Genomic DNA, 15,326 nt, shown 5'->3' on the forward strand with positions numbered 1-15,326 from the left:
GAGTCAGATACCGAAACCCTCTTTGGCACCCATCCTCGTGATATATTCCGATCCATTCTCACCAAGCACGACAAAGGCTTCCGCTGAGCCGTTGCCGCAGCAAGCAAAGCTAAATGACAGTTATTAGTAAAGGGGGCGTCCTTAGCCGTAGAATTGGACAACCATTCGTAGCTGAGCCTTCATAACAAACGTCGCGCACAGGCCTTACCCTAGCAGTTGCGATGAGCAGCCAAAGTAAATGACAAGGCGAGATGTTACCCTGATGAAGAACAGTGACTGGTCTTATTTTCCGACAATGTCGTTGCGCCAAGCGTCATCATTATGTTCGATGGAAGAGATATCGTTGTGTTGGTTATTTACATGCAGATATCTGAAAACTACTGACTAGTTGCGCATATCTGAGAATGGGGATTGTGCGCGGAGGTGCCCATTCGCATCACTACCGCACAGTGTACAATGACTCCCTTCATTATCATGCTGAACGCACCGCGAGCTTCCCAAGAACAGTGTTGTGTCGAGGTTTGCTGAGCAAACTCATCTGATTTGTTACGTATGACGAGTAAAACGCGCATATACATTATTCAAATATCCATCTGCGTCGAATTTACATTGGGTATTTTGCCAATATTACCACCCACGTAAACTGATAATCACATGAGAATCGGCGGTAATCACGTAAGTGAAATATTATGTACCTCATGTCGCTGAAACGTGTAACTTGATTAGATTAACTCTCGGTAAATGCAAAATTTTCAAAACCACATAGTTTCATGAAAATTAATTTTCGTTTATTGGAGTGATCGGCCTTTTATTAGATGGCGAAAATTCGCATTTCTAGTGAAAAGTGCGTGAAATATCTTCCCTACGAAAGATATATTTGAAGAGAGCCAGATACCCAAACCCTCGTTGATACCCATCCTCGTGATATCTTCGTATCCATTCTCACCAAGCACGTCAATGGCTTTCACTGAGTCGTTAACTTAGATCATAAACAGAAGTGCTCCCGAAACCGAGCCTTGAGGACCTCAAATGTGAACGGGTGCTGGTGAACAGTTGCTCGAGCCTGCTTTCAATCGGAACGTTCTGTTTGATAGGAACACCTTAGTCCAGCATAAAATTACCTCCTGAATAACGTAAGACTTGCGTTTCTGGGGCTGCAATACGCGTGGGTCTAGATCTGTTGCCTTTGTCATGTCGAAAAACATGGTATCCATTTTGAGCCTTCCGTGCTTGGTTTGGGTTAAGCTGTCCATATAATCCGAGCATTTTCTTCAAACAAGAACGGGTTGCGAAAAATCCGCAATGAACTGGGAATATCAGGTTGCTTGAAGTAAGACTATCTAGTATGGCTTGGTTGAGAACGCCTGTTATCACTTTGCACGACACGCTTATTAGGCCAGTAGGCCCTTAGCTGTCAAGCAATCGTCGGTCATCAATTTTGTAGAGTGGCGTCACAATCGCTTTCTCCGATGGGGAGAAAAGTCTACCCTCGTTGAGCAACTGACAAAACATCGGATCGAACGACGATTTTTTCAGGAACTTTCAGTTCACATCGTCCTGCCCCAACACGCAAAACGAAGTGATCTTGTGCGAGAGCTGACGAAGCCCTTTATGGCGAATGCTCAGTTGGTTAGATGCTGTTCGTGGTTACGCCCTGACAATATTGTGTGTACTGAGGTCACAGGGGCAGAATAAAGACCTCTAGACGTCAGATAGCGCTATTTGGTCTCTCATGGGTTCACCATTCCTGTCCCTTCATGAGAAACGCTGGTTGCTTATTCTGCAGCAGTCTCGTATTTAAAAAGCACATTTCTGTTTTTCTACTATGGTGGCTTGTTTTTGCATGTTCCATTGGCAAATTTCCCATCCACGGTGGTTCCTCATTTTCCCGACCTAAAGCTGCCACCTTGACGTGGCACCAACTTGAGTGCTGCAGTGAGCCCGTGGGCTTCACTGACAGGGACTTCGTTGCACAAGGTGCAACCATGCCAGCAAGGCCAAAGGGGAGCAGCCAAACCAAGAGCAGCGAGACCCCGCACTACGAGTAATCGGGCTACGAGGCGGTCTGGGGGTAAAGCCGTACTACCCTCTGCGACAGGAGTGTGAGGCAGTAAGGTGTTTCCCCCAGGCGACCGGCATGTCCATATTTATGGAAGCAGCGATGCTGCCTTCCCCCGAGGAAGGACGGGTTAGAAAAGATCGACCACAAAAACCGCACGCTTCGGTCACCCAACGGTTGACCGTGACCGCGGGCGAATTATCCAATACGGTCGAAATACTTTTAGAACCAAAGAGTCCAGTGCTACTTAAAAGCCACCTGTTGTGTGCAGCTGCATCAGGAATGAGAAAGTAATGCCTTATTCCTTGCGCCCTCGGGTTAAGCCCAAACCCTGCAGCCGAGCAGGTCAGAATGTTGGGTCGTCGGCTCCGGGCAGGGTCCCCAAAGAAAACCCTACATTCTCCCACTACATCGTGGATCAGACTTTTGAGTTAGAGGCTCAAGGTGGGGTACCTCAACCAATCCCCCTTCTACGGCCTGGCCAACCAGGAAGTATCTCTTGCCCGCGCAGTTCAGCGTTCACCGATGTCCCTCCCAAACCCATTCCCACTGCACAAGAAAACACCGCTGGGCCATTTGGCTGCCAGTTATCTGACCGAAGGGCCTTAAGCTCCTCACTGCCTACAAACATTAAACAAAATAACACCTTTTTAAATCCACGAGACCTTTTCAACATAGGAGCTTTTAATGCCCGTACTCTATGTCGAATTGGCAAACAGGCAATGCCTGCTGAAACATTGTACTCCCTTACAATCGACTTATGCTGTACCGCCGAAACACGCATATAGGACATAGCGTAGTTATGCATCTCAAAACGTTAAGGATTAACTCTGCTCTTTTGTCTCTTTCAGTTCAGCTAGCCTCCTGCAACGCAGCCCGTGGAGATAATGCACATGGCCGAATGGAATGTAAACCTTGATCGCCCTTCGGAAGACGAAATAAGGCACGAAATTGCCGTACTGAAACGTGAGAAGCCACCAGGACGGGACTGTTTGTATAGAGCCCTCTTCAAAGAAGGCGGAAATTCCCTGGTGACCCACTTGACAAAGCTTATTGGTACTATGTGGGACGAAGAGAACGTGCCTGCAGAATGGGACATGTCGACAGTTATCCCTATCTTCAAAAAGGGTACGCGGACGCTATGTGAAAACCACCGTGGCCTCAGCCTGTTAGCTGTGGCATCGAAGGTGCTCTCTGGCCTTATCATTCGAAGGTTGAATGGACACAGAGAGAGGCAGATCCGTGAAAACAAAGCTGGGTTCCGTTCTACAAAAGGCTGCATCGATCATATCTTCACCCTCCGACAAATTCTGGAAGAGCGACACCGTTTCCTGCAACCAACAATCGTGGTTTCTCTTGATCTGAGTGCAGCCTTTGACTATGTGGTCCGCCGAGCACTATTGCAGTGTCCGTGGAGCAAAGATGTCCCCCATAAAATCCTAACCCTCCTTGAAAGGCTGTACGCCAACTCCCGCGGCCGTGTAACGCTCTGCGGGAAGCTCACTCCTGAGTTCACCACATCAAGTGGTGTCTGAGAGGGCTGTCCTATTTCACCTTTCCTCTTCACCCTCGTCACTGATGCGATCATGGAAAACTCGCTACCAGCCTCTAATGCCTGTGGGGTCGAACCGCTCCCCGGGCCTCCGCTCACAGACATCGAGTACGCAGATGACATAGCTCTTCTTGGATCTCGCCCCGTAGTAATGCAAACAATATTAAATAATCTAAATCATTCTGCCTCGCGGTTTGTGATGCGCTTCACACCTGCAAAGTGTAAAGTGCTACTGAAAGACTGGGTGGGCTCGAACACAAACCTCATTCTTGCGGATGAACCGATTGAGGTAGTAGACACATTTCCTTACCAAGGCCGATGTATCAGTCCCGCTGGTCTCGCGAAAGATGATATTTACATCCGGATTGGGAACGCCAGAGCAACTTTTGCTAACCTATTTCACCTGTGGCGTGGGCGTGACATCAGCTTCTCTGTCAGGGGTCGAGTTTACAATGCTGCGGTGCTCTCCATATTACTATATGGATCAGAAACCTGCCGCTGCGCGCCGAGGACATCAAAAGACTTTCAGTGTTTGACCATCGATGTCTTCGGAGCATTGCCCGAATCTGATGGGAACACCGGATCAACGATTCTGAGGCTCTTCGAATAGCATTCTGGAGAATTAACTCACCCTCAATAGAGGAACTGTTCACACCGCATAGGTTGCGCTGGCTTGGCCACGTGCTGCGTATGCCAGTCGACCTACTTCTTCGAAGAACTCTTTTCGCACAACCAAGTGAAGGGTGGAAAAGAGCCAGAGGCGGTATGAATCCCATTACCAGCAAACTCAGCCGAGCTGGTCATTGCCGTCTTCCTGGATGGAAACACCCAGGCGGGCCAGATATGACCCAGTCGCGCCTTCAATGGCGCTCGTGCGTTCAAGCTATTGGCTTCAATGTGTAGCTCCTTTTCAAACCTAACCCCCCCACTTGACAGCCCACTGACAGTGCTGGATTCGTGCACCTATTTATCAGCTCCCGCCTGCAGTGCGCAGCTATCTACCCCCCCCCAAATCACCAGTGAACGAAACTGCGGAAGCTACAACCGCTGCACGACGAGTACGCAGTTATTACAGCTGGCAATGGTTATGATGATGGTTCCGCATTTTACAAAACGCCCACTCTTCTGTGGTCAACTTTCCAAAAAACTAGACAATGCATCATTTCCAAAAGATACTGAATCATTTGAGGTAGCGTGTGATCCATCACATTGCGTGATGTTTTTTTACGCTATTTACATCGCATCAACCTTGGCCCAACATGACTGTTCCAATGAAGCTGGTCCCCTTTCAATTTGATGAAGAAAGGTGCGTATTCCCGATAGGTCCGAAAGACGGAAGTTTCAGATCTACGTTAGAGGCTCGGGATTTCTGGCCCAGTAGCAGATGAAATCAAAAATCAGCACACAGTGATCACCATTTCCCGTTGGGTGCTAATTATCACCTGATCGACGAAGTGTTTTTGGTTAGTGATGGCCGAATCTAACAGGGATGATGGCTAACCGGTGCGTGCGACGGCATGTTGAGCCCAAGCGCTCCGTTGAACGACTTTGGTCAGCGCCACTGCAAAAGGTCCACTTGATGTCGCGCGCTGGAGCTCCATCCAACTCTTTGAGGTATTGAAATTATGTACCAGCAAGTGATGTGTGAAGAAGAGAATAAGACCCCCACAGCAGGATTTGAACCATAGTGCACCCGGAGAAACGCAGGGTTGGTATCGGAGAGGACAAACGGGATAGAATGGCCGCGTGTAAAAATGAAGCAACTACCAGGACACCCCCGCGTTTTCAGTTAACTCAAAAATAAAGTAACCATTTGTCGAGATCTCCGCATCAGAGCCAGATTCCTGTAAGTGCGATTATGGATGGCTGTTAAAAGGCAAATTGACGGCTTCATATCGCATAGTTTGTTGAGAAACCTGAAACGGTTTACAGACAAGTATTGCAACGCCGTTTCTGCTGCCTCCGCAGTTGAGGAGCCGAGATGTGTGCTGCCAGATAGGTAGGAAGCTTTATTAACTGTACACCGTGTTTGAGTCTGAGGCTCTAAAACAGCCTCTGTGTCATTCTTACCGGCTTCTGTTCTTGTTTGTTCTGAGCGTTTTACGGCGTTCCTCTGCTCCTGAGCCCGGTTTGTGTGGGCCTTTCACGCCTGACGGACATAGTTTTCACCCATGGGCGGAAATTTTGACCACTGCTACTTTTATCCCGTTCGGCATGCCTTTGGACGACTGGATCTTCCTTTTCCAAGGATTTGGGGAAAAACATGCCCCTGTTTGGATCCTTGGGTGTTTAGGCGTGGTTTAGTAGATAAGAGGCACCTATGATGCTCTTTATGTTGGGTGGCAGCACCAAGAAGTATTCGTTTTGGTGGCGCTTCCATGAGGTTCGTTTTTGCCGAGGGCTGTACCTCGAAGCTAAGCAGCGGTCTTATGACTTCGCGAAGTTTATGTGGTTTTTTTACTGCGGTCGCCTTTCTTTTTTTGTCTGCGTGGACCTTCGAGTCACCCACGATCAGCGTAACCAACGCCCCTGGCTATTTGCACACCCAAATTATTTTCGCCGAAACTATAAAGTTTTCAAAGTTGCGACTTTAAAGGGGAGCCAGTTTAATCGGTGAGCACCATCCGGCGACATCTTGCACGTAACATTTTGTTTAAGTGGGCGAAATTTCAAGGTCACGTATCTTCACCGAATCGCATTTTCTTACCAGTTTACGCGACATGGAACACTATATCGCACTTTAGCATATTTTGGCGTTCTTCGGTGTTCTTTAGAAATGAAAAACATCTCAAGACTATCTAATGCAGATTTCATCAAAGAAGACCGGTTGTTGCCGTTTGTTTACTTTACACACCCCAGATTTAGCAAAATATATGTTGTTCGGCAAGCCTGGTCACAACAAGCTTTCCCATGAATTTCAGCTCCCTGCAAGTACAACGTTGTTAGACATTAGCATGGGCTGCGCTGTGGCGACGCGAGGGCCATTGCTGTAAATGGTCCGTTCAACCAGACATGCATAACCATACTGTAGATAAGACGGTGTCACGAGATAGTTAAACTTACCATTCACATCATGAATATGACGCTCTACAGGTGGTGAGTTCCATAAAGTTGTCGTCATGATAACATTAGCCGTTGTCACTCACCTCGACTTCGCATCGTAACTTCTGGATCCGTGTCTATGTGCGACGCAGATTACGGGGTCGCGCCTATGCAGGGCAGCCTAATACATTGACCAACGACGGTCCCTTAGACTCATACCTTTACGCGTTGCCGATCACCTCAAATACTTATTGCAAATGCTGGGCCCGTGTCTATGTGAGACGCCGATTATGAGACCTCACCTAGGCACAGTAGCATAATCCACTGACAAAAGACGGTCCTCCATACCCACAACCAGACGCGATTCCGCTTGTTTTTGCTCCCTATAGTAAATATCAGACCAGTCTCCATGCGGGCTGGTAGAAAGAAGGTCTCAACTATACGTGGGAGCCTAATCTGATGGTCCGTCATACCCACTGCTGTACTTGGTGTCGCCTGACCTGGCTAACTGTCGTACCTGCTAGTTCCGTGTCCATGTGCGGCCTTGATTAACCGGTTAATATTCCAACTCGCAATTGTATGCGTTGTTGCTTATCTATGCTACTTATGATAAACAGCGGGCTAGTATTTATGAGAACCGATGAATTCGAGGTCCCTACTATGCCCACATACCTAACCTAAAGGCGACGGACTCCCTACTCACAACTTACGCGATATCGCCTGCCTTGACTACTTTTTGTAACTGTTAGGCTAGTGCCTATATGCGATGCTGATTATTAGGCCTCAACTATGCGCACTGTCCTAAGTTAACTGCCAAAATTGGCCCGTCATACTCACCAATGTGAGCGCTCTCGCTTCTCCGCTACCCAGATAACCATCATCGAGAGCATGACATCGGTGTTCAACAAAGATCTACACTGCCGCACCTGCCTGTTGCCTATAGTAAACACTAGGCCAGTATATATGCAGGTCGATAGAAACCAGGCTCCAACTACGCATGACATCCTAATCTGACGGCCAACGACGGTCCGTCATACCCGTAATTGTAGTTGATATCGCCTACCTTGGCCACTTATCGTAATTGCAAGGCCTGTGTCTATGTGTAACGTTGAGTATGGGTCTTCAACTATGCCCAGTAGCCCAGTTTAACAGCCACCGATCGCTCAGCACACTCAGAACTATACTCGGTGTCACCTGCTAAGGCTACTTCTAGTAACTGACAAGCCCATGCATATGCTCGTAGTCGACTACAGTGTCCCACCTATACATGATGCATTAATCCAACGACCGACGACACTCCTTCGTATCCATGCATCGTCCACATGCCAACACCCTATGCCTGAAAAATACACGACCACCTTTAACAAATGATGCTTATATTAATTGGTTGCATCGGTACAAATATTATGTGGTCATTCCTGAAAAATGTATAGTCAATTACGACTCGTACATTTAAAATCACGTAAAGCACAATTAAACAAAGTCATCGTGGCTACATCACCAAATGCTTAATAAATCCCTTTGTCCAAAATTACTGGTCGATGTCCACGCTGATCCTTGAGACTCGCTGTTATAAAAATAAACTCGACACCTGCTCAATCAGTTCAAATGGCGGTAACGAGGGAGCCTTGTGTACATCGATGATTCGATAGCGGGATTCTGTAACCATATGAGTTATTGGGCGCGGCGAATGTAAAGCTAAAGAGGGGTGTCCACTTGTCAGTTGTAAGTCCAAGTGGTGTAGACTTTGGGCCTAAGGTCCAAGGGCCACACGCGTCCTCAAACGTGTACCCATGGATGCAGCTGTAGCGAAAGCCTAGTTAGTGGGCAGATTCTTGGTATAAAATCCGCTCGTTTAGAGCACCAACTCCCAGCTTCACTCAATTTCTGCTTGCCGATGCCAACACCATGTAGCTCGATAAAATCGACAGCTCGGTCTTCCTCATCGAAACTCGTAGGCACCATATTTTCGACTACATGGACAAGTTAGCCAACAAGCAGCACCCTTCTGGGCATCATCCAACTCACAGTTCACGTCGAAGTATTACAGCCCATCTTCATTTCTGAAATCATGTCGACTATATCCGAATAGGCGAGCTAGCAAGGTGGCCAAAGATGATGCGACCTAACTGTCCCAGATAATGATGATGATTTAGCTGGAAACTTCAAGGACACATTCAACAGTGGGGATCCTCGGTGCAGAACCGAAAAAATCGCTATTTAACCGTCGCCTTGAGGATTTGCCGACCCCGACCCACAGAAGCTATGACTTTGAGACAACCGTTGTCAAACACCTGAAAATGCCTTGGTTCCGCTTCTCAGACGGGTCAGGTCTCAGCCATGAAACAAAACAGCCCGTAATGCAGCCTGATGCACACGTTACTTGATGTTCACGGATATCCCACCCTGACACCATGGGTGCTTCAAATTAGCAAACGCGACCCGAGCATTGCAGGTTCGTGTATTGACCTTACCTATCACACTACAATCAAAACTGATACAACTCCAAATATACGTAAGACACTGCACCACACTACCTCTACAACCGAGTCAGAAAAATACCCGCGATCTTATACAAGCTTTGTTCTATCTCTGAGGGGTTCTTTGGCCAACCAAAAATATCCCCCTCCTCACAGAATTGCACTTGCACGTCATCTCAAAAATGTCATCCGTTGCGGGCCCGTCCAGAAACCGAAGTATTTCAGGGCAATGATGGCATGGCACTGCTATACACAACACACCCGCAAATGCGCACTTCCCCCTTGATTGTACCCTATTGCCCGCTTGTTCCATTACATGCAAGCGCGGGAAAATCACGACTTATTCTGAATGTAATCTTCTGACAGTGCCTGACGGTAGGCCACCCATCTGTTGGAATAAACATGATTATGATAACGTGGCACTGTGGGTACAAAGTGTACATCAAATGACAACATTATAATCATCATCGCTGGTAGAAGAGCAAGAGATGCTAACAGAGACTCACCAAACACACATGATATGATGCCTCAGACACAACTGGTTTGCAAGGATCCACGCTTTCTTTCGGCTGTACCAGTGCCATTCTGAAGGCAACTCATCGCACAAGCACGTAACAACACCAGATATCTCTGATCTTGTCTCTGCAAGCTCTGAGCTACCTTAGTTGTGTACAAACTAGCCAATGCAACTCCCTCATAATCACATTTGCCAACCCCAGTTTGCATCGATCGTATACCTGAATCCCGATTATCGCTTTTAAAACGGGTAATGTATGATTGAAACATTTACGAATTGAGATAACTTCTGACTGTCTGTTGTTTCGGGAGGCATTCTAACTCACATCAAAGTGCTTTCTAGCAAATCTTTCGGGCATTTTTCCTTTTATGAGTCCAAAATATAGGCATGGCTGCCTCTTTACCTCGCTCGAATGACAGCAATCAACCGGCACGAACCGTCAATAGACCCAAACATATTCTGACCACAATGACAACCAAAAAGTCTCATCATAGAAGTTCATGTGCGGGGCTGTCCACGATCCGAAGTACGGTGTCCCGATGAAGGTACCGCGACTACCAGACCCAGTCTGATGGCTTGCCCGTAGTTCACTATGTCTAACATCTCCCAGACAAGCGCGTTACCTACAAGACCGTTTCAATCCGTTTAATATGAAGAAGGACATAAAAGTAGAGGCCATCTTATTGTGCCATCTGCTTGTTCTGCTCACAAATCCAATAGTTCAACCAGCGGCAATATTGGTGGCTCGGCATATCAGTGAAGTCAAACCTTGTCCAGAAACAAGATCTAACGTATGCTGACCATCATAAAAAACGAAACACTTACTAGCTGTGATAAATTCCATGTCTTTAGCGGGACGCTTGCCGACACCGTAGATGAATTTTCCAAATCCAGGTCGTAAATGGTCTCTCTAATTTGAGTTTGCGTTGGCGTCATGGGCACGATTATTGTCTACTTCGTTCTGAGATTGTTTCCAAATCCAATTCATAAGAAAACACGTGAAGAAACGAGCCTTTGCACAAACTTTTCCGACGTTTTTATAGAGATAATGCACCAAGCAACCGGCAGCCATTAAAATACGAATTTCACGCTCACAGTTGACTCCGATTTCGTTTGAACAACTTCTAACAAAACTGCGGCCGCGTGGGGAGATCTTAAGGGCCTAAATGATTACCATCCAATGGTAAGGCATTATGTTAAAGTTTTTCAAACCGCTGTTTCAAAAAATTTTGGGTGTGCGCCGTCTGAAACGCAGAGTGACTGACTGGGTGCGTGAAGTAGCTCCCTGTTCGCTGTTGTCGGTTTCGTGGCTCTGGTTGTCGCAGTAAACGTCAACAACCGCGTTCACAATCACGTGGCTTCTTTTGAAGGATTGGAGCTGAGGATTGGCAGTTGTGATTTCTCGTTGGTTTAAGGGCCCTTGCAGTATTCCTTAAGTCGCCACCAACGCCTGTGGTTGATTTATCTTTAGGCTTCGTCGCTTGTCTCTGCACACCTTATCCAACCCAGCTCAAATGTTGTGTCTTGGGTGTATGGTACGCTGCTGCCTCTTCATCGTCTGTCACAGAAATAGGCGATGAGAGCACTACGTACCTTGGACGCTTCGTCCTAGCGAGTCTTAACTCCTCGCGAGCTTCGCTGCCTTTGGTCGTTGAGGATTCTGGGGAGGTTGAGCAACAACTGCAATCCGGGTTCCCTGTCGGTTGGGTGGGCGTGAGTTTAAGAGCCCAAGGAGCTATCACTACCGTCCGTTGGGCATAAGTGTGGGGTCGGCTGAACTGCACCAAGCGGAAGCCCGCTTTGCACATCTTCCCCATAACTCCTGTACCTTGGCTCTCGCGCCTCTGGAGGGCGGCCTCCAAATATACGCCTGATTCTTGGGTGGATATTTTGAATGCTCCAAGATCGTCTGCACGGTAGATGGAGAGGCAAGTGTGACTAGGAATCCAAGTGTTCGCCTGCTTTTCTTCCGGTGTAACCGATCTGCCGCAGTGGTTCGCAGTCATGCCTTGTGAGACCAACGCCAAGGGGCGGCTGCGTCTGCTTCCTTCGCGTGATTTTCTGGAGAATGACGCCCAGGTAACAATCTGCTCTCCTTCATGCGCCGGTCCACTAAAGACGCCGCGGTGTATTTTATTACCACCTCAGAAAACTAAGTGACCTTCTCCGCTGGCAGTGGGCCCAGAATAGACAGCGCAAGGCACTCTTTCATTATCAACCTTCATCCGCGTCGTTGTATTCTTTGTATTTTGTCCCCCAGAGCTTTAGGATGAAGCGCCAGTTTTGCGTCAAGTATCCCCAACAAAGCGGAACATTCACACTTGTCTTTTAGATTTAGAAGTGGGGACTTTGTTTCGTTTCAGATGGCACCATCTTTAATTGTGGAATGCATTGCACCCTTAAGATAGTGGAAGCTGGCTCGAAAAAAAACAGGTTAGGGGGTTAGCCAGTTTACCTTCCAGGTCGTTTTATGAACTCATGCATTTAAACTACCACCAGGCCTTGCAGACGGGGCATTGCACAACCCGTCTCCCATTCGACGGCCCCCAGTTCGCCCACGTCTGTTTGGTGGATCGGATGGCCCTAGACAGCAGGCTGTATTGATTTGGGTAGAGATCGGAACTGGGTGCATTGCAGGAACTGAGTGCAAGTTGACAGAGATTATCACGCAAGTGTTATAATAGGGTAATATTTCAACAAAAGGCACGTGCAAACTCTGTAAATAGAGCGAACAGCGAAGGAATTCTTGCACAAATTTGTGCCGGGTAATAACGGAACTGCTTTCGAACGTACCGGGCTTGGAAAAGACAGTGATGAAAACTCGCATGTTAATAGTAAGTGCCAAAAATCTAAACTGGTCTATATTTTAGCAAAATACACTCATTTGCAAACAAATTTGGCTTTGCGATAGATGCAGCTGGAACCTAGCTGAATCTATCGTTTGTGATGTCTTCAGGCAACTGAATGTGCTGCACCAGGCTGCCTCATGTTTCAGTTGCTGTAATATTCGTGATATCGCGTTACGTGTATATTCGTAATGCACTACTCATGAGGTTGCTCGTCTATATTTTGGAACGGCTTCTCAGTGGACCAATACCGCTCAACCCAAGAGAAGTGAAGGCCTGGACTCAGTGGCCCAAACCTTGCTTGTCGGTCCTTCCTACTTATGCTTGATCAACCTGGCAGTACCTCGGCTCCCGAGTCACCTGGTCAGATGGCGGACTCTCGCCGAACAGATGCCACAAATGACCTTCAATTGTCATTAGAGGAGAGTATGTCCATGGATGTGTTATCATTTGTCATTGTTACTGTGGGCGGTAGCGTCGGCAGCAAGTTGTCGCTCTATCTGTTTGCCCTCAATAAGTCTCCTGTTTTACATCATTTTTACATCACAGGATATTCATTTGACTTCCACATACCCCTACATAAAACAGGGATTGAATAAGTACACTATCACACATCTAGGCTCGAAGGCAAGGAGAGTAATTCTGTTAAGTGGGCGATTCATCAAAGCCAAAGTACGCGTCAAATCGGTAAGTGGTGTTTGATGAAATGAAGTGCCTTGATCTGCCAGAAAATGCCATTTACTTGCAGTGGGCGAAACTCTCGGGTTATCCTGTGGTTGCACCGATTTGCCGATGTTGCTCTAGTCTACAGTACACTTATTGACACAAAACATCCAGGAGGATCACTCAGGATGACCAAGTCTGGATTACAGCAGATGTGATGTATGTGGCCCCTGAATGGCCGGAGAGCAGACAATTGAGTTCAGAGCACGAGTCTAATCTTTTGAGATCCCATATAGGCATCCTGGAGTTGTCCGCGGTGCTAGGAAAGTATTCCACCAGACTTTTTTGGTCAGACGTACGATCACCTCAGCGGACAATGAAATTCGGTGGGCTGCAAATACATGAATGTGGATTGGGATGGATTTTGGTTTGAGCACATACGCAAAAAAATGCAATACTTAAGCGTAAAATGTTTTATTTCACTCTCAAAGGGTTTGCAGCTAAGAGCATTGTGCTGCTAATGGGCATCGAATACTGACCTCGAGAGTTCGCTTACTCAAACAAAACGCCACCAGCGGCATTTCACCGAAACGTGCAGCTGCAATGGAAAAACTACTGGACTGCTTCTCAACATCGGGACCCTATGGTTCCCGCTAAATAAATTTTCGTTTTCTTCCAGGAATCTTAGTCTAACTTCAAAATTGAACGCACACCAAAAATTAAGAGCAGTGATTGATTCAAAGGAGTTTCAACAAAAGCAACAGATTATAGTGCTTTGGGGTTCTGACATATACGCCGCAAAAGTTCTCCGTCTACACACCAGGATTTTTTATAGAAAATTGCGCATGATGCACAATGATAACCCGCACATTCTGGCCAATCAGTGCAAACCTTCTTGGTCTTTAGCCGGCTTGCGGCACGTCCGTCCTATGGATGTTGTGCTCATTATTTTAAGGTGGTTTCCATCCGGACGACAGGGATCAGAACTTCCGGCTACTTGCTTGCCCGACCGGAAGAGGTTGGTCGTACTAAACGAATGTCACGGTCCTCTTCTCCACCCCGGTCCACCCACCAATCACGTTTAGACACAGTACGTCTACTCCTGAAATGCGATACGGATACGGATGTTTGGGACAGCTCGGGTCTGGCTTCCATTCACACTGTTATTCTGACGGGCAACATTCCTGCGATCGCTTACGTGTTGGCAACAGGCGCGGAGGTGGATTGGTGAGTAATCAGTCATCACTAAATGCCTGATGCTATTAGCACAACCTCGTAAACATGCACGATTAATATCTCATTTTCGATTGTATATTTATACATTGTCGCTGAATGGCGCTTTAGGTATCACTGATTTGTCAAAACACTCTCATCCCATGCACGTAGAGACCGTGTAAGTCACCATGGATTATACTTAAAAAGACGTTACACCTTAGGCAAAAATGGAGTACCACCGGAACAAACACTTAAAAACGCTGTTGCAGTGTATGTGAACCAAATTAAGGTTCTATTTGTTGCTGGGGCCTTTCGAGAACTCCTAATAGGTCACGAAAAATGAAAAGTCGAAAAGTTGTGGCGATAGTCTATATTAGTGCCACGGACTTGCAAACATCGCTACATTTTGTACCCGTATCTTCCATGGCAGTCCAACTGCGCAAAAGCGTGCAGCTGTCTGCGTTAGTCATTCACACATATTTTGGGCACATTTCTGAAACTTTATGTTCCTGGCAGGAAAATCACCACATTTGTCAATCGTAAATAGGAGTAGAAAGCTGTAAGTGGCGAAGAAGGTTGTAGGCGAGCTATACCGTGACAGCTGTAGCCACTGTTCATCGTCATCATCGGAGACAACATTACCAGTGACGCTTCACTGTCGTACAACCGCTAAGTTGTTTGACTTCTCAACATAGCCGAAAATAAAAAAGCGAAAAGTGGATGAGGAGGGTGCCTGGTTCCGGCTTACTGCAAACATTCTGGGGTGTCTCACCTCCAAGTGCCCAGTCAGATGGTGTAGGAGATTGACAAATTGATGAAACAACTATCGTCGCTTAGCCGCTGTTTCTTGCAGTCTCCAGCCGGGTGCAAGGGGGATCACGAGTATTCCATCCTGGAAGGTGCACCGCACGAATAGCACCCAAACTTTTCGTGAACTCTCGCACCATTCTGC

At 47.2% G+C, this 15,326-nt stretch overlaps 1 protein-coding gene across 1 annotated transcript in view; it reads left to right on the plus strand.

Annotated features, from left to right (window-relative positions):
• Positions 1 to 14,114: 14,114 nt before the first annotated feature.
• T265_10504 (hypothetical protein) overlaps positions 14,115 to 15,326 on the plus strand; it is a gene marked incomplete at both ends in the record, with an annotated part of 21,017 nt that continues 19,805 nt past the window's right edge. The window contains one exon of the mRNA XM_009176892.1: positions 14,115 to 14,386. Coding sequence (XP_009175156.1) covers positions 14,196 to 14,386 — 191 coding nt within the window. The remainder of the gene's footprint in view (positions 14,387 to 15,326) is intronic.

The sequence above is a fragment of the Opisthorchis viverrini genome (assembly GCF_000715545.1).
Source record: "Opisthorchis viverrini unplaced genomic scaffold opera_v5_376, whole genome shotgun sequence".
Taxonomy (NCBI): domain Eukaryota; kingdom Metazoa; phylum Platyhelminthes; class Trematoda; order Opisthorchiida; family Opisthorchiidae; genus Opisthorchis; species Opisthorchis viverrini.